Genomic DNA, 27,094 nt, shown 5'->3' with positions numbered 1-27,094 from the left:
TGCTAACTTTTAGACAGTGATCAGGGCACATTCACCCTTGAGTTCTAATCACTAGGGTATCTGTAGCCAGGTGTATGTAACAATAAACACATTAAATTTGTTATTCTGCAGGGGAAAGACTACCGAAACCAGACAGAGGGAAGATGCGCTTCCATAAAATTGCTAATGTCAACAAAGCTCTGGATTATATCGCCAGCAAAGGAGTGAAACTTGTGTCAATTGGTGCGGAAGGTATGTGACAGAGCTTGACAATGCACCTTGCTTAGATCCAAGACATTCACATTGCAAAGAAGTCTGACAGAGACCCTTGGCCAAATTGCGTGGGCTGTTCTCTATATATGGGTGCCTCAAAAATGTCTTAATATTGATTGCTGACCTATATCTGTCAAAGGTCAAGAGATGGAAATTTGTGGACACCTGGAGAGGGACAGGGGTATAAATGGGCTGTAAGATTCGTTTGTCTCCAAGGTTAAATTGAATTGTCTGTGTTTCAGTGGGTGTTCAGATAATGATTTCTTCTTTCAGAGCATTACGTTTTTCCTATACATTATTAGAAATAAGGAAGTCCTTTAGAAATCAGGTTGGATTCTAGGATGTGCTTTATCCAATCTGGGATCTTTTTTTATCTTTAGGAGGTATTATTCAGACAAGACAAAGGCTGACATCACTACCAGGTGGCTGAGACCTACTCCCACTTTATTATGAGACTGACTGTGGATGGCAGCTGTGTTTCTAAAATTCAGATGTAGAGATAAGGGAGTGATCAAAAGAAATTATGGTAGCTGGAGAGAGACTGAACATATGAAGAAAGTGGGGCGGGATGTTATTTACTGAAGTTATTGCTTTGTTATTGTTCTGTTGTTCAGGTAGTTAAATAAAAACAGACAGTTAGCTAGCTAAATGCTGATAGGTGTAAACTCTGAGCAAAAGAAGGTGGGCTCTCACTGCAAGTGAGCCTATGCCTCCTATGAGATTCAATTAATTGTTTAAAAAGGACAAAGGTCTGTCTAGAACTAGCTACTCCATGGAGTTATTTGCATAATGCTTTGCATAGCCATTACCATACAGAGGAGTCATGTGGCAAGCATGATTTCCAACTACTTTTGATTCCGTAGCCTCAGTGATATGCTGTCCATTCTGGGGGCAGCCTCTAACATGTCCTTAGAGCAAAACTCTAGCTGTAACTTCAGTATCACAGTGAGAAGCACTACCTATATTCTATTCACATTGCTAGGCCTTTTTAGATCGATTTATGAGCCTTCTCTTCCTGTTTTCTGATTTCTCCAGGCTTATATATGTCCTTATTCTGGCTTCCAAACCTTGATTGCAGGGAGCTTACTGTAATTGTGGCTGGAGCAGGAAGATTCATTAGGTGGGGTAGGGGCATCTGTAGAAGTAATAGAGAGACCTATCAGTATTCATTGATTCCACAACGGTTTGACATAGCCTGCTTGGTTCCTCAAGTATCATTCACCAAATGTGTTCAGTTTCTAGAGCTAGAACTCCAAAATTCTAAGAAATGGGTGTTCTCTGGGCAGAGCGTTTGTTTGAACTCGCCCTTTATTCATTTGAGACTGAACTGGGTGGGCCATCTGAGTCCAAATCCATACCATCTATCTTTAGGCATATAACAGAGACCTTTTTGGGGGAAGATATCACCTCTGGGGAGAAATGGGAAATTCCCAAAGGCACTTCGGAGCTCAGAAGAGCTCTACTGCATTTCAGAGGTGCCTGGCTCCCTCCATCCGTTGTACAGGCAGTCAGGGGCAGCTGGGCCCTTTGCTGAATTAAATGAAGTGGGATGGAAAAATACACTACTACCCTAAAACTCTGCAGTTCAGGTTATTCTGGGAGCAACATGGCATTGAACAGACAGCAGAGGGTACTGAAGAGACGATTTTTGTGTGGAAATGGCAATTAAGAATACAGAAGCCTGTTTGATAGCTGGTGCAGAAATACTGAGAGTCCGGTGTGGAGCAAATGAATGGTAGTTTCTGTTATGTCATGTTGAGACTCTGAGGCTTCCTGACCGAAAGCAAGTGTGTAGCAAAAGGGGTATCTTGTGGGACAGAGTGGTTGTTCTCTCTGATCACAGTTTGCACAAGGTACTAATGTTTTCACACCTAGGTCCTTCAAGCAAGGCTGGAGTATTTAAACTGAGATACATCAGCTCATATCTGCTCCTGAAAGGAACAGGCCAGCCCACTGCACTCCCCTCTCCCTCATTTTGCCCCGCTTATTGCAGCTCATTACTGCCAGGGTGCTCAGACTAGGGAGCAGCGCTAGAGCACTTTCTCTATCACCTGAAGGCAAAGCATCTGGGATAGCTCAGATCAGCCATTAAAACCATTTAAACTAACCCTGCTGTTCTCCTTGGCTGCAACTGGCATGAATTTAGATGCTCTGTGATAATAGGCGATTCCCTCTGGGAGAGAGGCAGGAACAAGAGGCAGTAACCTCTTCCAGCTTCTCAGCCAGTTGCTGCGAAGTGATGTCTGTCCATGCACTCAGTATTTCTTCCTACATGTAACAGCAGGCTGTAGTCAGTAAGCCAGGAGATTAAGGTGATGTTCTTGGCTGTGCTGCAGGGTTTAATTGCCTGTTTCTGGAATTCTCAATCTGTAAAATGGAGGGATAAGAAGCAAAAATTCATTCATTAGCATTAAAAAACCTGTCTTGTATGGAAGCACAGGAGAAAAATCCACTGCTACTGTCATAGCTTAGATGCAAAGAGGAACCTGTCATTGTAAGACATTGCACTATGTCAAGCATGGCTACTAACACGCATTAGATTATATCCATGTGGGCAGGAGCAGATAGACTCGTGTGCCTTCCACTCCTACTCTAAACAGGCTGAACACAAAGCCAGCTCTGGCCCAGACATGCTTAGTGCCCTGTTAAGTTTACCACATCCCCTCTATTAAATTTGTTACCTAAGTCACAGTGCTGTGCTGATGCAGCAATGCAGTATCACAACTGACTGGGTATAGTTTCACAGTGTGGGACCTCTGGCACCAGTATGTGTTTAAAGAGTCCCTGTGCCCCCTTGTCCTGCATACTTGCTCCCACACTTTACAGCCCTACCCTATCACTTGGGCTGACAACTGTTTCTGTAGCTGTGCTGGAGACTGGATCAGCAATCTGATCTGGTTTTAAAACACACTTCGCCTCTTCTTTCTTCTTTCGTTGCATTTTTCAGCATTGTTGACTGGGCAGCCATTATAGCATGAAGATGGAATGAATGCCAGCAAGGAGACAGAACACAGGCTCCTTAAGCTTGTATTGTTATCAAAGTCCTTAACCCCTTAACTCGCTGCCTCTATGTGTGAGCGTGGGGCATATGGGCTTGTCTGTACCCATCTGTTTTGGCATTCTCAGAGTTACATGGATGCTTGGAATACTTTTTAATTTCCAAAGCATGAAAGTTTTGTATCTAAATCTGCTGTGGATCATGTTTTATTATCTGACATGCTGAGTGGTGAAGAGCATGTAGGCCCAAGGGGACCAACTGGCATTTAAAATGGGGCCTCAAAACAAAGATTAAACCGTGATTCCTGTGGGCCATCAGTACAAAGTTAAATTTCGTACTTTTAAGGGGCCAGGGATATTCTTTAAAGCCATCATTACTGTTCTGAGGCTGACTTCCTTGGGCTGTGTGTGGGGTGGGAAGAGAGAGGTGATCACCTTTAACTGTGATGCTGAGCAGAAGCCCAGTTTAGCTACTCTGATCTGTCTTGTGGAAGAGTCCTCTCCATTGGTGGTGAAGTGAGACTAGAGAGTCAAGCTAAAGCAAAAGCCGTGAAAGTAGTCCTTATAAGCCATTTGCAGTTCAGGAGTTAGAAGTTTTCCCTTAAGTTTAAAAAAAAATGCAATAACTCCATTTGGAAGGTAATTGCACCCTAAATGAAATGAACTGAGGTATGGAGAACCACAAAAGGTAAGTATCCTGTTAATAGGAAACACTTCTGTATTGCTTTTCTGGGGAGTGGGAGGAATATTAAAGACCAAATGATCTGTGAATCTGCTACAAGGAAGTTAGAATGAAAAAAAAAAAAAAGCCAAAGCAGAATAAAAAAAAAACCAAACCTTTGAGAACTTGCCACACTGCTTTGCTTAGTTTTTTCCCTAGGCAGTTTTTATTGTTTCCCCTTCCCTTTCCCTTCTCTCCTTTCCTGTCTTCATAGGCCAGCAAGACCTTTTTCCCCAGAAAGCTGTAGCTTTGCGTATGTGAGGTGTAGGAACTATATTCCTGGAGTAAAGAGGCAGAGTTAAAAAAATAATGAAGTCTGCTATTGACCTGTAGAGGAAAATTATAGGGATTAATCGGTATTTTTTTGTCACTGATACTTTTTGACATTTAGCAACTTTTGTTTTTCTTCTGTTTAGATATTTTTCCTTGTCTTTTATACATGTCTTTTTTGTGTTTTATGCTAGTAGTAGATAATGAGAAACCAAAGCTGGCAAATCGCTTGAAAATTCTCCTGAGGCACAACATAGAAAATTCCCTCTCCTGCTCTTTGATTCTGTCTGTGTGTACATATGGATATGTAAATCAAAACAACGATGTAGTGATTATGCAAATCCATGAATTGATTGCCTGACAATCAGCATTGCCTCCTGAGTATCTAAATTCATTTATTTTACATTTGAAGAAATTCTTCTTTACTGTATATACATATCAGACATCTGATCAAAATACAGTGAAATACTTGACCGAGGAGGAGGGAGGAGAGAAAAGTAGCTACATGCCCTAATTGCCATTCAGTCTTTTTTGCCTGAAAGAGTTTAGTTTTGAGATTTGGAGAGACATGAGGTCTTTCAGGGCCAATAAGATAGTAATAATGCATGGAGGGCAGGCAAAGTGAAGTAAGAATTCTGGAAAATTAGTGTAGAACCCAAAGGGGAAAGAAGAAAAATAGCCATTCATATATAAACTTGGATTATCACACTAGCAAAGTAAGTATTGACTAGTGATGGGTGACATATCTCCTACCACATTTGTTAATTCCATAGGTTCAAATGACAGCTTGTGTCACATGATACTGCAATTTAACACGTATCTCAAGTCTTGGAGCTAGCAGCTGCTTTGTTCTGTGAAAGTTGCTCTGGATTCAGGCAACATCTAAGTAGCAGAGTGACTGCATTTTCTGTTGGCACCTCTGTTGGCATTTGATGTTAAACTGATGAAATTCCGTCTGCTGCAAGTTCCTCCTGCTCCTTCCCCAGAACACCAGTGGGCCCCCAGGCAGCCACAGCTGCTCCACTTTTTGGGGAAGGCTGGAGGTCACCTTCAAGCAGGGGAGCAGCTGGTGCCTTCCCCGCTCCACTGCGCTTTTGGTGTGGAGGTAACTGGAAAGGCAGTCTGCTGTTCCCTTCTCTCCTTGTCCCACCTCCTCCCCTGCCGGTGCTGGGCCCTCCTATGGTCTCACTATGTTCTCCTGAGTCCCATGCCATGCTTTGCAGATTGATTTAACATTATCACCACACTGAAGTGGTCTGGCAGTACCTTTTTTGGTGTTGAGAAATATAAGTGATATCACTGTTCATATTACAATATAGGAGCATTGGATTCTGACTTGACTTGTGGAAGGGGACTCCCATGTATGTGTGAGAAGGGTTGGAGAAAGCACCTTCCTAGTGCCCTATGTTGTAGGTAGACTCAAGCAGTCTTGAAACAAATTGAAACTCCAGAGGTAAAAAATCCCATTTTATATTAAAGATACATAAATGTGCATAGGCATCATTGCTGTAAGACATTACAACCTCGTGGCCATATTTCTGAACTGCTTGGCAGCAATCTGTGTAGCTTAGTCTCAGGAGCTGCTGTGTCTCTTGAGCTGTTCTTCATATCTAATCTGTGCTGGCACTATAGGTAAAATTCTCAAAAAGGTCTAAATAGTATAGGGGGATTTCTGAGTACCATTTTATTAAAAAATAATAGTTAATGTCCTGTAGTTTCTTAAAATTTGGGGTAAGACCATATTTTTTTCAGTTCCTTTGTATTTGAAAACAGTAAGGCTGATATTGTTCAAACTTTAAAAAAGTGTTTCCCCTCAGGCTCTCTCTAAAAAAGTCAGCCTAAAAGGTAAAGATTTGAGGCAGTTACAGCTACCCGGAGAGAAGCCTTTTAGCATGGAAGGGCTGAAGTGACCTTAACCTCAGTAATCTGCAGTCCTACTGCCAGGGTAGCACAAGCATAAGTTTGTTGAGAAATGAACCCAGATGAACTCTGTGTAGATAAAGAATTATGGTAGAAATATAATGAATTTATTAGATACAATATATTATTTATAGAAATATGTGATTAAAATAAGAGAAAATGGAAAACACATTCTAAATACTACTACTATATCTTTTTTCACCTTAGAAATTGTTGATGGCAACGTGAAAATGACGCTGGGTATGATCTGGACTATCATCCTTCGCTTTGCTATTCAAGATATTTCAGTGGAAGGTAATAGTAATGCAACTATGTTAAATAGTTAGTAAATTTGTTTAAACACATTTTTATATGAATTGTGCATAAGTGAGATGAGTGTTTTAAAAATGAATTATTTTTTTGCAGAAAATGATACTGCAAGTTCCCTACCTGGTGACAAAATTGAATTCTGGAGGGAAAAAGTAATTACTCTCCTTATGCTGACAGAGACCTCAAGCCAGCATTTTCTAAATGCAGAAGTTCTGGGCATGTCTCTCAGTGATAGAGATAGAAGCATGCCTGCTTTCTGAGCTTTCTGTGGCCTGAAACTATGCTGTACCCTGCACGGTGGTCCCATTTCCGACTTTTTAGTCCTTACTTTTTTAGTCCTGTCCATTTCTCACATTCTTTGAAAATATTATCTGATTATATCGTCCTTCCTTCTGTCACTTTTTTTTTTCCTCCCCACTGTTTCAGAATTTTTTTCTTAACTTTCACTTGGTAACTGGCTCCAGAAACTGTGTTGTAGTTACAATACTCTTTAAGTCAAGTCTATGCTGTGAAAAGTCTAGAATTCTAGAAACTAATCTCAGTTTTCAACAAAAGTATAGTCAATTCAAGCTCTGCATGCTGTCCTGCCCATAATTTGTGGGACATTAAATGTGGACCTAATGGTCTATTTGATCTTTTCTGTCCTTTACTTATGCATTCAAATACCCATAGGGCTCAGATAGTGAAGGTATTTTTTCAGCACTTATACCAACACAATCTTTTATGTCTAGTTCTATTATATTTGTATGGGGTATTTTTCTCCACATAGACATTCTGCTGTCCAACCAATATAATGTCTTAAAATTCTAATATCCCAGAATTATTGTGCAGGCTGAGACTCTAGTCTGAGTTGTTCCAGTTGAGTTGACCTCTGTGTCCCAATGGAGCCCCATTAGTCCACTTGTATGAGTATCTTTTAGGATTAAATGTTGGCTTATGCCAACCAGTTTCAGGTGGCTGATGACATTTAAGGTGACAAGAAATTAATTACTTGAGCACTTCTTACATTTTTCCTTTTTTTTTTTTTTTACTCCCTGGTGTCTTTTACAGAGACCTCTGCCAAAGAAGGGCTGCTGCTGTGGTGTCAAAGAAAAACTGCTCCTTACAGAAATGTGAACATTCAGAACTTCCATCTTAGGTAAACTTCCATTGTTTCAAGGGGTAGAAGCAGTCTAAAATATTTTAGGTCAAATTTTTCCCACCATTGAGTAGGTCTATATTTGACAGGAGAATTTCACTCTTCACTGTTAACTAGACTTTTTTCATATTCTCATGCTCTGTCTTCAGTGTCTTATTTTGCTTAGCCTTTGGCATTATTTACCATGGCTTCCATAATTACTATTTAAAAGATAAAATCCCTACGACATACAGAACATATTACATTAGTAGAGGTCCTTGGCATATGGGAATACCTGAGTACTCTGCAGCATGGTGGCTTGGCAAATGACTGCTTTCAGATGAGAGCCACTGTAGGTATAGATTGTTCTTGGCAAAAATACTAATGTGTTGAGCATGCAAATATCTCATTATGATGAATTGTTCCTTATTATTTTGTAACATAACTATAAATAAGGAGCCAAAAATGCACTCAGTACACACCAGCAGCACTTTAAACACGTTTGTTTTCAGAATCAGGATCATTACCTAAGTTGGAAAATTTAGTGAAGCTCCAGCCTTATGGTTCTGTGTTTTCATCAAGGGCTAGAAAGGGAGTTCCAGGCCATATGCAGGCTGACTGGTTTTGAGATTTTACTGGGCTAGTTCCTGTAGCTCTGCCGGTGACCCACCTCATTAAACTACATGACTTGCCATTTGCACTGTTTAACCATGTGATCTTGCCTTCCCTGAAGTCTTTATAGTACTTACAAGAGCTTTGCATTCCAGTGTTTTGGTGTTTTGAATTTATTCTTAATGTGCAGCACCTAAAGCACATGTAGTGATAGACAAGATACGATTCACACATGCATCCACAGATAAAAAGAATTTGTTTGATTTACAATCCCTGTATTGCCTTTAAGAGATTTGAAATTTGTTACATGTTATTTTCCTTGGATATATAGAGGTATATTTCAGTAGAGCTTTATATGGATGCAGGGTATACTGTAAGTTACAGTATCAGAATCTTAGTGTGTATATATACATAAGCTGGTCTGATATGTGGTATGGGGAAAAGAACTTGAATGGAAGTAGCTTGACTAATATTTGGGTTGATGGGCTGTTGCGGAACTACTTTACAATGGGATGTCCAGACCATTTTATTCTATACCTTTTGGAAAAAAGCTTTTTGTTAGATTGGTGCTCATTTTGATTCAGTTTTACCTTGTGGATGATTTTATATGAGACTATGTATGTATATTCTGCTTAATTGTATTACATTTTTATTGGAGATGGTTCTGTTATTTGATGGATCTACGCAGACATCTCAGTGACAGGGATTCTGACAGTCTTAACATGTTTAGTATCACACACTTACTGCACAGGATAAGACCTCAAACCCACAGCCCCAGTGATTGCATAAAGTGTTTACATAAAGTGTCTTTCAGAATAATTGCTTCTGGCTGAAAGGAACTTACCATAATCTTTCCAAATAGATGTTATTTGTAGCTCCGTTGGTTGCCTATTCTTGCCTCGGAAGGTGGTAGGCCTGAAGTCACACTGAAGTGTAAGAGCTCAGATCGAAGCTGCCATATGTGTGAAGTGTTTAAAGTAAACTAAGCTGATTTATGACTTCTTACTTTTATGAGCACAACATGGTTGTGCAATTAAAGTTGTCTGAAATAACTGACACAGAAAAAGCCAATTGCTTCATCAAATTCAAGTAATTGCAGGTCTGCTGTCCTTTTATTTTTTTCACAAACGTGCTATAAGTGTAATAGGAGATTATGCACTTTCATTGATGAATGTGTACTCTGAGCTATCCTAGAACTCTGCACAAATTAAGCACTTGAAATTCAGGACTGTTGCACATAATGTATGTTGCCTAGAAAAGTATTATGGAGTCCTTAAGCATGTATGGTCTGTAGAGTAAGATATGTACTACAGGAAAAAGAGTACAGTAGCAGAAAAGCTCAGAGACATGAGAGTTGACAGAACATAAGTGTCAGGATTTGACAGGGAGTTCCTGCTTGATTTTAAGCCTTGAGCAAGGATCAAACTGTAAAATGCCATGACTTTGTTAACTAATTTTTTTCCATTCTATTTTTTGTTGTAAAGCTGGAAAGATGGCCTTGGATTATGTGCACTTATCCACAGACACCGACCTGATCTTATTGACTACTCCAAGCTAAATAAGGTCATTAGTCTGGGTGGTACAGCATGCTGTCCTGCAATGATTTGGCTCACTTCTGGTTTGCTTAGCATGTTTTCTAAAAGACAAACTGAGGAGTGCATACTAATTCTGACTGGCTTTCTAAGCTCCCTCCAAAAAAAAAAGCAGTGACATGGAGGAAAGGACCTCATGACTGTCCTGTGTCCTTCTTTCCTTCCCATTACAATGATTTCAGCATTTTATTGCAAATAATCTGGTCCTCAGCTGCCAGGCAGGTGATGAAGTCTTTTACACTGCCCAATATGGATGTTAAATACATTGGAATTCTCTATTCACCACTGACAGTATTGTACAGTCCATCCTGGTTTTTATCTGGTGTAAATGACTGTAGATAGCAGAGCAGTAAACGGTGAGATGATAATTAATCCTGAAATTCCTTGGAACAAACACTACCCTTGGTAATCAGGAGTATGCAGTAAATTACTAGTCTTACATAGAAAATATTCACTAATTCTTAGATTATACGTCTACCTATACTTCCAGAAAAGTGAAAACAAAACTGATATCCTAACTTCCTTAGGTAGTACCTCATGAGGATTACAAAACTATTTTATTACAGTGTGCTACTCATGGCAAAATGCACGTTTTCTAAAAGATACCAGCCACTTTGGTTTGAGAGGGAGGAATGAGGAGCAAGTGATAATGTCAGGATTTCTGGGTATCATTACTGAAGAATAAAACCTAGAAAGTAAGTGTTGTCGTTTCACATTAGCTCTCAATACATAGGTACCATTTTCTGTTCTCTGGAATGAATGCATCTTGAGGTCTCACATAAACACCAGCAAAACAGAAAACTTAATCATGGTTTTAATTTGTTGAGTGCAACTTTTCATTGATGAGAGAGACTGGTAAATCGTAGACTATATTTTCCATTCCGTGCCCCTCCATTACAAACTGATTTTACTAGTGGAATCGATGGTTGTCAAAAAGCCTTTGAGGAGGGAAAAGATAAATGAGTGAAATGAAATTATTTGAAAACTTAGTCTGCTTTATATATATGTTAAATTTATGCTGGAGTCCCCAAGGTGTGCAGTGATGACAATTAAATGAACTTATTCCTAAACACATAGGATTTTAACTTAGGCAGTTAAGACAACTGCAGATCTGAACCAAAGGGCAAAATACTAGCCATGAACACCAGCTTGTTCTCTTAATTCTATATACAACCTTTCCTACAGATGAACAGTTTCATGGAATGACTAAGCTACCCGCCTCTGTGTACACGTGCTTAAGCATGGCACAAACAGAAATTAGTTTGATTGAGTCTGTGCTTTGAAAAGTGGTACGCAGTACTAAAGAGCTTCACAGTATAACCATCCTATATATGAATGCTGAGAAAAGGGAATAGAACATAAGCAGATCTGCTTCAGCATTACTATCTCCCTCTTAGAGGTTTCCAAAATAAGAACAGGTCAGGTTTCAAACTGAGGCTGAGCTGTGGCACGTAAAGCACATGCAGAAAAATCCTAAAATAGATCTTGCTTTTCTGACCTGGCTGTGTTTGATTGACTGCTCATTTTGGTTACATTAACAGCTGTCTTGGTGTCTTGTTTCTTGGTTTCTTATCTCCTGCATGCTGTCCTTTCCTTTTCTCACCAATGTGTTTTGTGTGAACTTGTAGCTGGAAAGATGGCCTTGCTTTCAGTGCCCTTATCCATAGACACAGGCCTGACCTTCTTGACTATGAAAAGTTAGATGAGGTATTTCTTTAGCTGTAGCAGAGATTTTTAGTCACTGTGGCTTGTAGTTTTGTTTAAAAGGATGGGTGATGGAGATCTCCAATTATTCAGAAGTTGCTGTGATTGTAAATAAATCCTTTACCAGTGGAGCACTATTTACTCATGGTCTTAGTACCAAGCACACAGATAGGAGGTGCTCATCGCTCATCCATAAGTGTTTTAACCTAGTCAATAGGTCTCTCTTAGATTTAGTGTAGTTTTGTGCCATTTAATTTGAGTAAGAGTTTTGGTATACACATTTAGTAAATGTTGTATTACACATGGTGTCTTGTGTAATAGCAAAAGTAGATTCATGAGTTTTAAATATTGTCTACATTTTAAGTTTCTCTTAATGTCAATGATGCACAAAACTGCTAAATGATGATAGAGTAAGAGCTTATGATTAGAGACACTGTATTCTATTATACCCAATTTGTTAGGTTTCAAAATGTAAACTGTTCTTCATAGCACATTTTATTGAACATGCAGCTTTTAAAGGAAAGGCTGTCTAGTATGGTATGTTTATAGAAAGACGTCATGGGTGTTACTACTTATGATACCTGGCATATGTATGTGCCTGAGGAACAGGCTTCTGTGAAACTGAAATAATTGCTGTGATTCCATACTATGTAATCTTACTAAGTTAATTTCAAAGTAGACAAAGCAGCATTCTTGATACTGGATCCTTTTATAGGAAGTGTCTGTTTTCAAATGCAAGCCCTCGAAACTCCCTACAGAAAACCTGTTAACATTTTTCCAGTGCCCTCCAGCATCTCTAACTTTGCTCTTCTGTGTCCTATTTTCCCAACCTCTCTCTGTAGACATTGGCATTGTTCAGAGGGGCTATGATCATTTAGCAGTTTGTGAATATGTGAAAATAATAATAACATTAATGGCATGAACTGCCATTTCACATAGGGTGTTTTCTCTCCAAGCTGATACAGGGAGGCTGCCTTAAGAGCAGCCCTAATCTGACACACTCCTCTGTTGTCAGCAATAGCTGTCTGTAGCGTAAGACATGAAATGTGTGCTGTTTATCTGAACTGTGCTCATTGCTTCCTTTCTCTTTCCTTCAAAAACCAAAATCAGAATCAAAACAAGAAGTTCTTCAATTTCCACAGCTCTCAAATTCAGTTTATAGAGGCATTACAGATTTGACTGTCCAAGCCAAAACTGGGGAGTTTTGCTTCTTCTGGAGAACTGTTCTTCTGTCTGTGCTTGCTTCTTCTCATGCATGCACCTGACCAACAGAGAACTCAGTAGAACTCCTATCACTGTAATATAACGTATAGTAGGTATAAAACATGCAGGACTAACTTTGTGATGAATGGTCTAGTACAGTGTACTGGACCAGTGGCCTTGACTGTATGTATTACTGCTGTACTTGATTCAGAATTAGCTCACAATTATGAATGTACACTGCATACATTATCTATGTTCCCCTCCAGAATATATTTGCAGCAGAGTCCTACTGATACATAATAGGTTATTAATGTTTTCTTTTGAAAGTATAGCAGTAGATAGACCAAAAGTTTATATACCTAGACTTTGCTATTTGAAGAACAGTAGTTGTGACTCCAGTTTACAGTTTGGAAAAACAGAGTAAGTTTTAGTGTACCTACTGTAGTCTTGCTTCAAGGAAAAACTTCTGTCTTTGACTAGTTGTATTTTCTTCTTTAATGCAGGATGACCCCATAGGAAATATCAACCTTGCCATGGAAATTGCTGAAAAGCATTTGGATATCCCTAAGATGTTGGATGCAGAAGGTGAGAGTTATATCTTACTGAAGTTTGTGTTACTCACAAGCAGGAGACAGTAAGACTTGTTTTGTACCTAGCAAGTTTTCAACATTCGTTCCACATGAACCATAATGGAGCAACCTGCTTTGTTTTCAAACAGTGTTTTCCTTCTTGTTCCCCATGTATTGGATAATTTAACTCACTTTTTGCTTCATTGCTTATTGTTTGTTATTGTTTGCATTTATTATAGTACTTTGGACCCTAACCTCAGCACATGGCCCCACTGTGGTAACTGAGGTAAAATGCAGGATCAAAAGATAATCTTTGCCTTTAAGAAATTAAAATCTAAGTCTAATAAAGGGAAATACAACTGTTGGCAGCTTAAAGCATATTCACTTTTTTAAATGTTTAAGTGCGAGGGCCAGAAATAGAAATAGAAGTATAGAACTTTCAAAATATAGTAACAACATGCCTCCCATGAAAGAGAGCTAGGTTGAAGGAAGCATTTTTTTCTTGTTTATTTTAATTGTAAACTTTTTGCAGTGATAGTTTTAACAAATAGTTTCATGTTTGGTTTCTCCAACAATCTTTAGAGTTTGTTGACAAATAACAAGGAAATATTTATTAAAGTTACCTGAATTTCTTCAAGATAACCAAACTTTTGTACTCCACACAAAAAGTGGTGCCAAAATACTGGAATTTGCCTACACTAGTTCAAAGCATTCTTCTCTAATTATGCAGACTCTGCTCTGGTGGCTTGTCAGTAGAACAGTGATAGCATTGGAATTATCCAGAGCACTCGAACTGTGTCTGCTCCTCTTGAAGTCTTTGGTAGGAAAGTTAGGCCAATACAGGATGATTTGGAAAATCCAGGTTGTGATGTCTTCATTGAAGAGGTTTCTTCTTTTCACCTTCATGCTTCAAAACTAATAGTTTTCATCTTTTGAATTGCAGTTCCCCTTTCAAGGACCACTTAATTATTTTACTCTGAAATACTGTGCAAGGAATAAACAGAAGTGCTACCTCCTTACCATTGAACAGCTCCTACTATCATTCTCCTTTCCTCATTTTTTTCTCTTCACATACAATGTAAGATACCTTTTTTTTTCCCTCAGCAGATTTTCTGCACATTCTAGCCCTTATCTTACTATTCTCCTTCTTGGCAGGGAAGGGGGAAATGAAATCATGCTTCTTCTAACACCCTCTAGGTATTCACCATCACTTTTTACTCTCTTTACTTCCACTGTGTTCTCAGTGGAAACTTAGGAAGGTTTTGTTCACAACTATGTGAAGTAGATGCAAAATCAGTAAATACATTGGTCCTGAACTTAGAAATCCCACTGTTAATATTAGAAATTGTCACCTCGTTCCTGGGTCTTTTCACACCAGTGTCTTCCCACTCCTTACATTGGCAGGAATCCTTGCAGCTTGCAGAAGCGTAATTCATCACTCAGCCGTAATTGGTGTAAAACCACCTTTTCCTGCCTTTCTCTGTTAAGTATTGAAAAGGTCCATTTTTACCAACGTACCCATACCTTGATTGCACCCTCTCTGTGCTTTTACTCTTTCCTGCCATAATAGGGACAAAGCTATCAACCAGCTAAGCCAAACTCTCCTGTGATTTATGCTATTAACTTAAAAAGAGACTGGTGCAGGGATTGCAAAACTGTTACTATCCAAGCTTTTTTTAGCTCAAAATGCATTTCTGGACTGCAGGAGTTCTACAGGTTTCCAATATATGTCAATATCCTGTCAGTCACAGGGACCCTGTGCTAATATACACTGTATGCACTCCTATTTTGTGACTGTCAGTGGCTGTGTTTAACTCTGGAATAATTGTAGTGGTTTAGGTGAAGTTGCTTTGGAGCAACAGTGAAACTGAACCCAGTAGATCTGCCAGCTGTGCCATCTGCTTGGAAGCTTCCACAAACCAGAAGGTAGCAATACCCTTCTGTGAAGTCTCAGCCTTCAGACGTTTTGGCATTTCAGGGAGAGTTATATCTTTTCCATTTACTGATGCCTAAAGCTTAGGTAGCTTTGCACTGATATCAGTAAACAGATGCAACCTGAATAATGGTGTATTTATTTTGAATCCTTACAGCACTGAGGTGGCATCATCAGCATAATCTGATGGAAGTACCTTGTGAGAATTTCTGAGCAGTTAACCCTCTTCTCTCTACACAGATGTAGTAAACACTGCCAGACCTGATGAAAGAGCCATTATGACTTATGTTTCCTGTTACTACCATGCATTTGCTGGTGCTCAGAAGGTGAGACTGTAGAAGATGGATCAGATCTCATCCTTCACCTTCTGTCTTGTTTCTTTCAGCAGTTATTCCTCTTCCGATCTTTTCCTCACTAGTTACTAGGACAGCGTCTTAGAGCTGAGCTCATTTCCTTTTGCCTGATTTTCTCTGTGAGCCATTGTCTCAGTAGAGCCAGTAGTAGTCTATCCATTTGTTCTATAGGAACAAGCCTTCCTGTCTCATCTTTCTGTATATTTACTAGTAATATCCAGTAGGTTTTTGACAGCTGGTTACTGAATGGGATAGAGGACATTATTCTCTTTAATTGAACTTGTGTGCATTTATTTGAAGCACCTTTAAAAATGCAAGGTGAAAATAAGCTCATAGTGAAAAAACAATTTCAATAGCAGAATGCCATCTTTTTTGTCCCTGCTGGATATTATTCCTGCTACAGATGTCAAATCATCATAACAGATGCTCAGAGAATAAACCCTTCTCTTATGCTTTCAGGATTGTTTTTAAAATGTTAAATGCTTAATGGTAAGTATAAACAGCGACATAAAAGGTTGCTACTATGCAAAACAGACACAGAAACATACACAGACATCTCAGAACAGCTCTGGAATCATGTCCTAATGAAAAGAAGGAAAATTTTAAAAAGCAAGGCAGTTCAGAGTTGGACATACTTCAGGTATTAGTAACATAAAGAATACAGATATATAATGCTAAGGTTATAACTAATCCACATGCAACTTCCAGAGAACATCTCCCCAGATCAAAATGTAGTCTGTCCTTCCTGTGTCTTAGTAAAAAAAAACCCCACGTTTTAAGTCACCAGACATATGTGTGCCGGTTCTCAAGCAGATAGTCCTGGTAAAATTAAGGTCACTCCCCCTGTGACAGTACTGCAGGATCAAGCTTATTAAAAAATGTCCACCTCTTTGTAAGAGCTTGTGTTGAATTTCTAGTGTACGTTTTATTCTGTCAGCACCCATCAATCTAACACTAAATTTATTACAGCTTTGTAGAGTTTCCAGAGTACAGAGCTATGGACAAGAAAACAATCAGAACGACACTATATTGTGCTTTTATTTATTCATCCTGTTTTCTACTCCTCGATTCTTTTGTTTGTTTTGTTTTCATTTCTCCCCTCCCCTTTTGTAGATATTGTGAACACTCCCAAACCTGATGAGAGAGCTATCATGACATATGTGTCCTGCTTCTACCATGCTTTTGCTGGAGCAGAGCAGGTATTAATCAACTGTCCCTTCAGGTTGCTGTGTTTTTGATTGGTTGTTTCACATTTCCACTAGTTTATTAAAAAAAACTAATTTAGTACTTTGTGGTTTTAATTAACAATTGCAAGTATTCCTTTAGTACTAATACTTGTTTTTAACCAACACTTGAACCTGTTTTAGTTAATGTTCTGTAGCGAGTTGAACTTCTTTGATACCAATGGACATTCCTGTTTCTAATTTTGGGTCTTTATTTGGTGATGATAAAGACTATTTCAGAAAAACTGTATTTGAAGATACTGTGAAATGGAGTTGTTATTTGTTGCTACATCAACATCTTATGCATTTTCTGCATAGAAGAATATTTGACTTTTGGAGATTTGAGACTATTCTAGACTTACTCATGGTGAGTAGTGATTTAGGGGTAGATTTTCAAAGATGCCTAAAGATGCAGAAAGGCACAGAAGACATCCAACATAGTATTTGTGCCTGGTTCCCACTGAAGCCAATTGAATTATTGGTGGATCAAAGTACTAGTATAAATGGCAAGAATATCAGCAGCAGATCTGTCCTACAGGCTGAGATTCTCGCTTACAAATGTGGCATTTCCCACTGTTCTGCTTCATACATTTGTAGCGTACAAATGGACATAACCCAACTTATGTGAAAAAAATAATAAACCCCCCTTAAAGTAGTTGATATTTCTCTTTCCTCCTCAGGATTTCCTTTCTTTTCCTGTCCGGTAGGCCCCCTACACCTTATCAGAGCACAGCGATGCTATTGTGCCCTCTTGCTTCTGGGTATGAAGGGTTTGCTATTCAGGCAAAAGGGGGATTCCACATACTCTGTAACACAGGAGTCTACACAGATATTTATTCTATTAGATATACTCCAGACTCACATTTGTGTGAAAGTATAAATATGTTATGTCAAACTGTTAATGTAAATTTTAAATATGGCAGAGCTACACAGTGCCTTCGCAAATAAATTTGGCAGGAGGCATGAAAAGATTTGCTGTCAGTGGTTGAGCTGCATATATTCTCAAGGGTGTATGTACATATGATGTGCAAATACAGAGTGGTCTGGGACTCCTGAATCACATGATGTGTCTTTCCAGTGTGGCTAACAAATCTAATACTTTTTTTGTGTGATTTAAAAAAATTAGCCTAATAGGATGACTTTAAGAATGGCCTGAGTCATCTTTGAAAATAAAAGGTTTATTAGACAGCTATAATGGCAGTGTGTAATACTCCCTTGTATAATAAGGCTTCATTGTACAACCAGGTGCTTCTGTGCTGATCTGTGCCTTATTCAGGCCATTGGAATCTGTGACTAAAGAAGGAGGGTAAACATATATCTAAGTAACCTAGGAGCACAAATCAACAACTATAAAACAATGTGATTTTTATTTGCAGCAGCCGCATTCTCTCTCTTTCTCCAAGCCTGTACCTTTCTCAGAATGTGTTTATGAATATGTCCTGTTTATTTGCTGTGTTTTACAGGCTGAGACTGCAGCTAACCGGATCTGTAAGGTGCTTGCTGTGAATCAGGAAAATGAGAGGTTGATGGAGGAGTATGAGAGACTAGCAAGTGAGGTAAAGACAGCTGTATTCATAACATGCTGATAATTACGTTCATGAAATACTGAAAGCTGAAAGATACATGCACTGTCTGCAAGATAGGAAACTGAAGACACTATAAGGGTAAATCTCACAGTGGTAGGTTACAAAGCTCAGTTGCCCAAGATGTCAAGGTTCAGGTGACTCCTTTGCCACAGACTTCCTGTGTGACCTCCAGCAAGCCACTCAGTCTCATTAATGTGCAAAAAAAGGGTGTTTTGAGGCCTGTCATTGGTCTGCCCCAAGACCAGGCTTGCTGTCTCTCTAATCTCCAGAGATAGCCATCCTTGACCGCATGTGGAACACACAGGATCCCGTCACTCCAAGCAAGCCCGTTGGCTTTGTGTACTGCAAAGCACACCTTGACAGGGTGTCTCAGGGTGTTCACAATGCACCTGTGAACACAGGGAGCAAATGAATGAAGAAGGGGGCACATTGTACTCCTCCCATCCTTTCTTATTAAATGGCAAATTTGTTGAGTCAGGACTACAGATGTGTAGTGCACAAGTGAGAGCTCCCTTGTCTTTAATGCATAACCTGCAAAAACATACTGAGATCATAGACACAGAGTCAGTAGTGCTACATTGGCACGTACGGACTTCTGACTGAAGGTTTTTATATGACTGGAGTTACTTGGCTGGCGTCTGTCCTGATCTCGTAACTATGACTACTTGAAATATCAAGACCAATACTTTTGAAAGTGGCAAGTGATTTTGGGTAACTCAGGTTACACCTTGCATGTGTGTTCATCTATCTGAAAATCAGGGTATTTCTAGAAATACCTAGAATATCTGGGCAAATCAGTAAAAAAAGTATTGTGCAGCTTTGAAAATCTTGTGCTTACTTGCCATTAAGGCACTGATACCAACTGAAGTCAATAATATTAAAATGGAGCAAACTTGATTAGGATTTGTGCATTCAGTATGATCTTTTTTTGGTTGCTTTTCCATTGCCTTTATTTCAACTGTTTGTGTTGGCTTGAAAGCTTTTAGAATGGATTCGCCGGACAATTCCTTGGCTGGAAAACAGGACCCCAGAAAAAACAATGCAGGCTATGCAGAAGAAATTAGAGGATTTCCGGGACTACCGCCGCAAACACAAACCTCCCAAAGTCCAAGAGAAATGTCAACTGGAGATCAATTTCAACACCCTGCAGACAAAACTGAGAATCAGCAATCGGCCAGCTTTCATGCCATCAGAGGGAAAAATGGTTTCAGTAAGTAAAGGAGGCATTGATATTCCATTCTCCTTTTTATCAACCTTCTCACAAAAATTTCAGTGTGAAGGATTGAAAAGCCACTTTATCAATATCAAACGACTGTTTTTACATGTTCCCTTTCATTGTAGAATCTTGCTTCCTCTTAAGCATGCTCCTGCCTCTTTGAAGGCTTTCCCTAAGAGCAAATAGTCTTAAGATATGAGACGATACAGAGCTTTCTTTGGGAGCATTACCAATACTTCTCTATCAGTGAGGCCAGATAGTGTTTATTTAAGCAAAACTCACAGTGGTTTCACTGACAGTTTGGTCATCAGACTTACAGAAACAGACATTGTTCAATATATGTTTCTGCTTTTTTCTACTTTTTAAAATTAAATTTTGTTTTTTCTTACGACCATGAAGATAACAATAGTCAGTACCAAGAATTCTCATCTGCTGATAAGTATTGTGAGTTGACTGTGGGTCAAAACATTTCCTGTTGAATGTAGCAAACCTGTTCTATCTGTACTCTGTTCTATCATTGTGTTTTGGTTGCTTAGATTTGCTAAACAGACGATTGCACTATCTGGAAAAGGCCATTGTCCACTCCCCATTGTCCTGGTTTCAGCTGGGATAGAGTTAACTGTCTTCCTAGTAGCTGGTACAGTGCTATGTTTTGAGTTCAGTATGTGAAGAATGTTGATTACACTGATGCTTTCAGTTGTTGCTAAGTAGTGTTTAGTCTAAAGTCAAGGATTTTTCAGCTTCTCATGCCCAGCCAGCAAGAAGGCTGGAGGGGCACAAGAAGCTGGCACAGGACACAGCCAGGGCACCTGACCCAAAGTGGCCAACAGGGTATTCCATACCAAGAGACGTCCCATTTATTATAGGAACTGGGAAGTGGGGGCAGGGAATCGCCGCTCGGGGTCTAACTGGGTGTCGATCGGCGAGTGGTGAGCAATTGCAGTGTGCATCATTTGTACATTCCAATCCTTTCATTATTGCTGTTGTCATTTTATTAGTGTTATCATTGTCATTATTAGTTTCTTCTTTTCTGTTCTATTAAGCCGTTCTTATCTCAACCCACGGGTTTTGCTTCTTTTTCCCGATTTTCTCCCCCATCCCACTGTGTGTGTGTGGGGGAGTGAGTGAGCGGCTGCATGGTGCTTAGTTGCTGGCTGGGGTTAAACCACGACACCCATACACAAAAAATACTTCAGTTTCCTACTCGTGCCTTTGAGTTTCCGAGGAAGCTCACGAAACTTGTGTAAAGATTTTGTTTATGTCGTGGTTTAACCCCAGCCAGCAACTAAGCACCACACAGCCGCTCACTCACTCCCCCCCCACCCAGTAGGATGGGGGAGAGAATCTGAAAAAAAGTAAAACTTGTGGATTGAGATAAGAACAGGTTAATAGAACAGAAAGGAAGAAACTAATAATGATAATAATAACAATAATAAAATGACAATACTAATAAAAGGATTGGAATATACAAAACAGGTGATGCACAGTGCAATTGCTCACCACTTGCTGACTGAAGCCCAGTTATTTCCCAAGCAGCGATCCCCCCAGGCCAATTCCCACCGCTTTATATACTGGGCATGACGTCACATGGTATGGAATACCCCTTTGGCCAGTTTGGGTCAGCTGTCCTGGCTGTGTCCCTTCCCAACTTCTTGTGCCCCTCCAGCCTTCTTGCTGGGTGGGCACGAGAAGCTGAAAAATCCTTGGCTTAGTCTAAACACTACTTAGCAACAACTGAAAACATCAGTGTGTTATCAACATTCTTCTCATACTGAACCCAAACCATAACACTATACCAGCTACTAGAAAGAAAATCAACTCTATCCCAGCCAAAACCAGGACAGCCTGTCACTTCAGTTTCCTACTCATGCCTTTGAGTTTCTAAGGAAGCTCACAAAACTGTGTACCACAAAGTGAAATGAGTTTGTGTTCCACATAAAATACAAACCAAATCCTCTTGACACTAATAATTTTGCTGTTGTCAACTTCCGAGAGCAAAGCACTTTGATAAGATAGGTATGTCATAACAGAACACGCACATTGTAAAATGGGAGGTAAAAGCAATATATCATGAAGACACTGAATGTATAGCTATGCTTGGAAGCTATTTGTATAGGAGTTCCTTTCGTGAACCCACCTGAATAGGGCACACTATTAGGAGCAGATATCTGGACTACAAGACTTCTTGAGCTGCCTGACAACATTTTCTATGGTTCTGTGATTTTACAAAAACTGGACATAAAAATTTCTCTTTTTTCAAGCAAAATTGTGAATGAATCAGAAATCTGCAAATTTGGACAGAAAGAGATTATAGTTTCATCCCCTCTCTCCCTTGTATTCTCTTCACAGGATATTGCCGGCGCTTGGCAGAGACTTGAACAAGCTGAGAAAGGCTATGAAGAGTGGCTGCTGAATGAAATACGAAGACTGGAGAGACTTGAACATTTGGCTGAGAAATTCAGGCAGAAGGCTTCCACTCATGAACAGTGGGCATATGGTGAGCAGAGATGACTTTTAACATTTTTAATGTTCTGATGTTCAAGGTTGAACTGTCAGTGCTGAATATTTGCTAGCCAGAGACTCACTCGTAAGTAGTTTGGACAGTTTTAGAAACCTAAAATAATAACAGATAAAATTGCACGTTTTGTTGACTAGTCATGTTCCTAACTTGTAGGCACATTGCTAATGAAATGTAACTGTAAAAATCATAATCTTGAGGTAGTGAGTCAAACTTAATGGGAATATTCAGCATCTTAATAGAGGCCATTACTGCTAATGCATGCTTATGTATTTGTACACCAGCAATCCAACCAGGAATGCAGACAGACCATGGGTTAAATGTGAAATTATTAACTGAGTTATTCTGAGTTGATTATCATTTGGCCATCATGATGTTTTGAACAGTCCACATAAACTCCATGATAACGGACTCATTTCTGCTTTGCTCCATACCCTGGATAACACCCCATTTATAGTTGTGTTTTTGAATGGTAACCTAACCTTAGGTGTAGTTGTAACAGCTATAGGAGCATACACTGGCATATGGTTTTGTTGGAGACCATTAAATGTAGATCTGCTCTATCATCCTCTTGTTTGCCCCGACAACAGTCTTCCTGCTTCTGCCATGCTTCTGGCTTTCTCCAGCTAGAATCTTTTCACACTGTGAAAGTAAACCGGAGTCCATCCCTTAACACAGTTGCTGGAAGCATACAAGGCTGTAAATGGCTGCCAAGCAGATACTAGAAGGGAAACAACAGTGTTTATCAGCCCTGAGAGCCTATTTTCTGAGCATAAAGTACTCATGGTGACATGTTATGGCTGTTAGGCAGGGAAAACTTCACATAAGCTGGTACATAGCAAGTGAAACAATAGTCCCTTCTGGCTCTAGAATTCACAGAGCTGTGTAATGCCATGTGGTGAGCTGCAGTTGTAGGGGCTGTCTGTTAGGATTCAGTTGTCCAGCGCAGGAGCTACTGAGGAGTAATATTTCAGTTTCTGATTTCCTCTTTCCTTCTCTAGCCTTTTGTAAATAGGTTGGCATTTTCCACTGACTATTAAGTGTTTGATACAAAAGGCAGCCACACATCTCAATTTTTTTGTTTGGTTTTTTTTGGAAGTGCTGCAATGAATAATGAATTGAAGGCAGAACACGAAAAAGAGTAACAACATTAGTAAGAGGGAAGCTGAGTGTAGCAGCGTGATTTCTGATTTTGTAAGTCTACTCTACAAAAGACTTATCACAATAGTTTAGAGTCCCAGTTTTTGCCAATATACCATTTTTATGCCAGTTTCTCAAGCAATGTAATACTTGCTATTTTAGACCAGTATAAACAGCCTGTGCAAAAATCAAGGAATTACTGAGAGATCTTTAAAAATATATATATTTCTGAGTAACACTGTTGTGCTGACAATTTGCTACTGATTTCAGTGGGGGTGGGACTTCATCTCATACATGTGATCACCATGCCTCAGTTTAAAAAGTTGACTAAATTTGCAATTGTTCTAACCAATGAATTTGTAAAAAATTACTAATATTTTAATTTCCTCTTTCAGGCAAAGAGCAGATCTTGCTTCAGAAGGATTATGAATCTGCTTCTCTGACAGAAGTCCGCGCCATGTTAAGGAAACATGAAGCTTTTGAGAGTGATTTGGCTGCTCACCAGGACAGGGTGGAACAGATCGCTGCCATTGCGCAGGAGCTGAAGTATGTTCCATTTAAAGGCTTGCAGCTGCTGACATTTAACTTTGCGATAAACTCTTTCCAATGAATTTGATAGTGTCATAGGTACCAACGTAAGAATTCCAGAGATAGCTTCGTAAGTATATTATCTGAGCTGGTCACTGAGACCTTTCCCTCATCTCCCCCTTACCCCCAACCAAATATAGATACTCAACTGACTAAAATTATTTGAAATCAAACATTTTAAAATTGACTTAACAGTAATATTTTAGCATTAGCTCTGCTGATGAGTCCATTGTGTGTTGATGGGAATCCTGGAGGTGTTTATTTCTCAGTTCATATGGTCTGCTGAGAGGTACTGGCTATGAGTTGTTTAACTTAGAAAATAATTTCACTTACACAAATTACAGATCAAGCATCTTCACTTTAAAATCAAGTATTTTCACACAAGTATATTGATCCTTTCAAAGGGCTTCATATCCCTAAATTATCCCCACAGTACTGGGTAATGCACGGACTTTTCTGAAGATGTAATTGTCTCTAGTATACTTATTTTCACAATCTCTTTGTATTATATTTGGCAGTGTCATTGTCTTCATTTTACAGAAGGGCAGTGGGGCATATGAAAACTAAGTAACTTGCTCAGGGTCACACAAGCAATCAAGCACACAAGCTTTCCTATAGGAGAGCAGGAGTTCTCACCCACGGTGCCATCAACTTAGCCAGAGGACCAACACTTGCTCACTCAGCGTACTATGCCCAGAGCAAACACAGTGAAAGCTGGGAACAATGCTACAACACATTTAGGCTACATCTGTATTGTTGACATCAACTGCATAGGTCAGGGATGTGAAAAGTCGAGGCCCCTGACTGACAGACATCCTTATGGCAGCAGAAATCCTGAGTGTTGATGCAGTTACTCTGGCTCAACTCTGTCTTTATCGGTGGAGCTTGCTTTTGGTTTTGGGAAGACTGTTAATTCACCTGTGTGAAGCACAGTTTTGTCAGCAAAGTTAATTCACCTGTGTGAAGCACAGTTTTGTTGGCAAAGTTGTGCCCACACCAACAGGAATGTAGCGTTACATACTGATGGTCCCATTCTGGTAAAGTCTTGGTGCGTACACAAAGATAAGCACATTTGATTTTTATAATCTTCTGCAGTTAATTGCAGCAGTTTTGTACAGTAAATCAGTGGCATTACTCCTGATCTTAGCAATTTGGCACATACTTAAATTCATTGCTCACCTGCATTATAAATCTGTAAAGCCAACAGGAACAAATGTGCAGTAGTGGTTAAAACAGGAGCCAAGATCAAAATTTTCAGATTCCTGCCCTTGGCTTCAGCTCTCCAAGTTTCAGCTTCTCACCTTCTTGAATAGGCAAAACAGTTACTGCTCAAAACTCAAGTGTTAAAAGCATGCCCTCTTTTCACTATGAAGGACCATGACTCATAAACAGCTCCACATTCATTAACAATTTAAAAATCAGAGAGTTGTCTAAAGATGTAGTTCATACCTGATAGCAACAGCACTTACAGTAATTGTATAATTCAAATGGATTTAGAAGAAAAGTCCTATCTTTCAAGATTATTTAAAGGAGGAAAAGTAAAGCACAGTGGGCAGAGTAAGCACTGGTTTTTAGTTAGTGTGAAAGAAGCCTAAAAAACACAGAGAATGGAGATTTCACTGAGTATGTGAGCTTATGAAAAACCTTCTGGCATGCCATGATCTCTGTTGTGGAGTTATTTGTTCCTCTTTGTACTAAAGAAAGTTTCTGAAACACCTAATCATTGTTAATTCAGCTTCAGCTTTACAAGTGATGAGAAACTTCGGGAATGTAGTATACATAGCACAGCATCTGCTTACCAGCGTTTTGAACCCTGTGTCCTTTACCGCTGGTGAGGCCAGTGAACACTGTATCCTGTCTATTTTAGGATTGTCTCTTCTCAGTTGTTTCAGTAATTTGCTGTGTGAAGTTAAACGAGTTATTTGTGGCCTGGGCTGCAAAGATGCTGAAAACCCATTGCTTTTAGAGATGCTCTACGTCAACTTCTCTGCTTCGTCATAAAATGGGGCTATCAGTGCCTGATTTTTCACTGAGACTCAGTAGCTCAGTTATGCTTAGTGCCCTTGGAGAACACTTAATGAAAAGTCATAAAGGTCAAGTGTTATCATTAGCTGCAAGCAAACGGACAACTTCTATTTAAATATTGATTTTAATTATTTATACATAATTCCTCACACAATGAAATTATGGAGGAACATGCCAATTTTCTTTCTCCATTCATATTTTTAAAGAAGGATTGACTAATGTCTGGATGCTAAGAAATGTGGATTGGCACCTGGTACAAAGCCTATTAGTCAATGTGGGTATTTTTTCCTTAGTTTTTTTCATCACTTGATCAGGCCCTTATGAAATCGTTATCATCATCTGTGTCCAAATTCCAAGTCAGTACACCTCCATGTTTTGTTTTAGTCAATCTCTTGGCTGCCTAATGTCACTATTTCAAAGGAGAGCAATTGCTGTGAGACCTTGAACTCTACCAGTTACAGTTTCTGTCTGTTCTGGTATTTTCTGCTGCAGCAGCTCAGTCCACTGTGTGGTTAAGGTTAAAGGTGCTACAAGCTTGTTGATTGGTGCTGTTAGATAAAGGATTTGTGCATGTGTGCAAGCAGGTGATTCCAGCCAGGATGCTGCAGTAAGATTGTTGTGTTCCAGCCTGTATAGACTTAGATATTCCTTGGCAATGAGGCACGACGAGGCTTGGACAGGGCTATGTACAAAGCTGGAAAAAGTCAGGCATTTCTAAAGTGGAATTTGCCATTTATGGCAATAGCAAAATGCTAAATAGAACTTCAGTGAGCTGTACTATGAAATGCCATATTCATTTATGATCTTGTGTGCTCATTTCAATGTTTTCAATCATCAAGATAAAATTTTTTTTTACTGTAGTTTCTTGTATATCCATCACTTCTAGTATAGCCACTTATTTTCAGCCAAGAAGAGCACTATCTGTAGCACTGATTTGCAGAGTCTTTTTGCTTCTGGAAACCTGGGCTCAAATTGTGCTTACATGCATGATTAACACGAGCCTGGTTCTGAAGCAGTGCTAAAGCATGTTGCTCAGCAGGTTATTTTTGTGACACTATCACGGTTCTGAAAGTGAGCTCGTACGTAAGTTTTTCTTTCTCTGAATCAGGACAAAATTTGACTGAATTTTTAATTCTTTACAGATAAGATTGAATTACTTGTAAGATCAATAGGAATAGCTTGATGATTTTTAGTTTCTAAAGGCTGTAGATTCAAATAACCAAATGAATAGAAATGGCTGTGCTCT

The 27,094-nt window shown here is 39.3% G+C and overlaps 1 protein-coding gene across 5 annotated transcripts in view; it reads left to right on the top strand.

Annotated features, from left to right (window-relative positions):
* The window catches only part of ACTN2 (actinin alpha 2), a 70,943-nt gene that overhangs the window by 26,228 nt on the left and 17,621 nt on the right, over positions 1 to 27,094 (top strand). For 3 of the 5 annotated variants that reach the window (XM_009930082.2, XM_009930080.2, XM_009930081.2), the window contains exons 3-12: positions 112 to 231; positions 6,368 to 6,454; positions 7,520 to 7,607; positions 9,683 to 9,761; positions 13,201 to 13,282; positions 15,440 to 15,525; positions 18,239 to 18,331; positions 19,341 to 19,571; positions 21,927 to 22,074; positions 23,631 to 23,781. In XM_009930082.2, the coding sequence (XP_009928384.2) occupies positions 112 to 231; positions 6,368 to 6,454; positions 7,520 to 7,607; positions 9,683 to 9,761; positions 13,201 to 13,282; positions 15,440 to 15,525; positions 18,239 to 18,331; positions 19,341 to 19,571; positions 21,927 to 22,074; positions 23,631 to 23,781 (1,165 nt within the window). Of the gene's footprint in view, positions 1 to 111; positions 232 to 6,367; positions 6,455 to 7,519; positions 7,608 to 9,682; positions 9,762 to 13,200; positions 13,283 to 15,439; positions 15,526 to 16,665; positions 16,752 to 18,238; positions 18,332 to 19,340; positions 19,572 to 21,926; positions 22,075 to 23,630; positions 23,782 to 27,094 lie in introns of all 5 variants that reach the window. The other 2 variants (XM_069800678.1, XM_009930079.2) reach the window with 1 other exon arrangement.

This window comes from Haliaeetus albicilla, chromosome 13 (genome assembly GCF_947461875.1).
Source record: "Haliaeetus albicilla chromosome 13, bHalAlb1.1, whole genome shotgun sequence".
In the NCBI taxonomy this organism is placed as follows: Eukaryota; Metazoa; Chordata; class Aves; order Accipitriformes; family Accipitridae; genus Haliaeetus; species Haliaeetus albicilla.
This window is presented reverse-complemented; position numbering and strand designations above follow the sequence as displayed.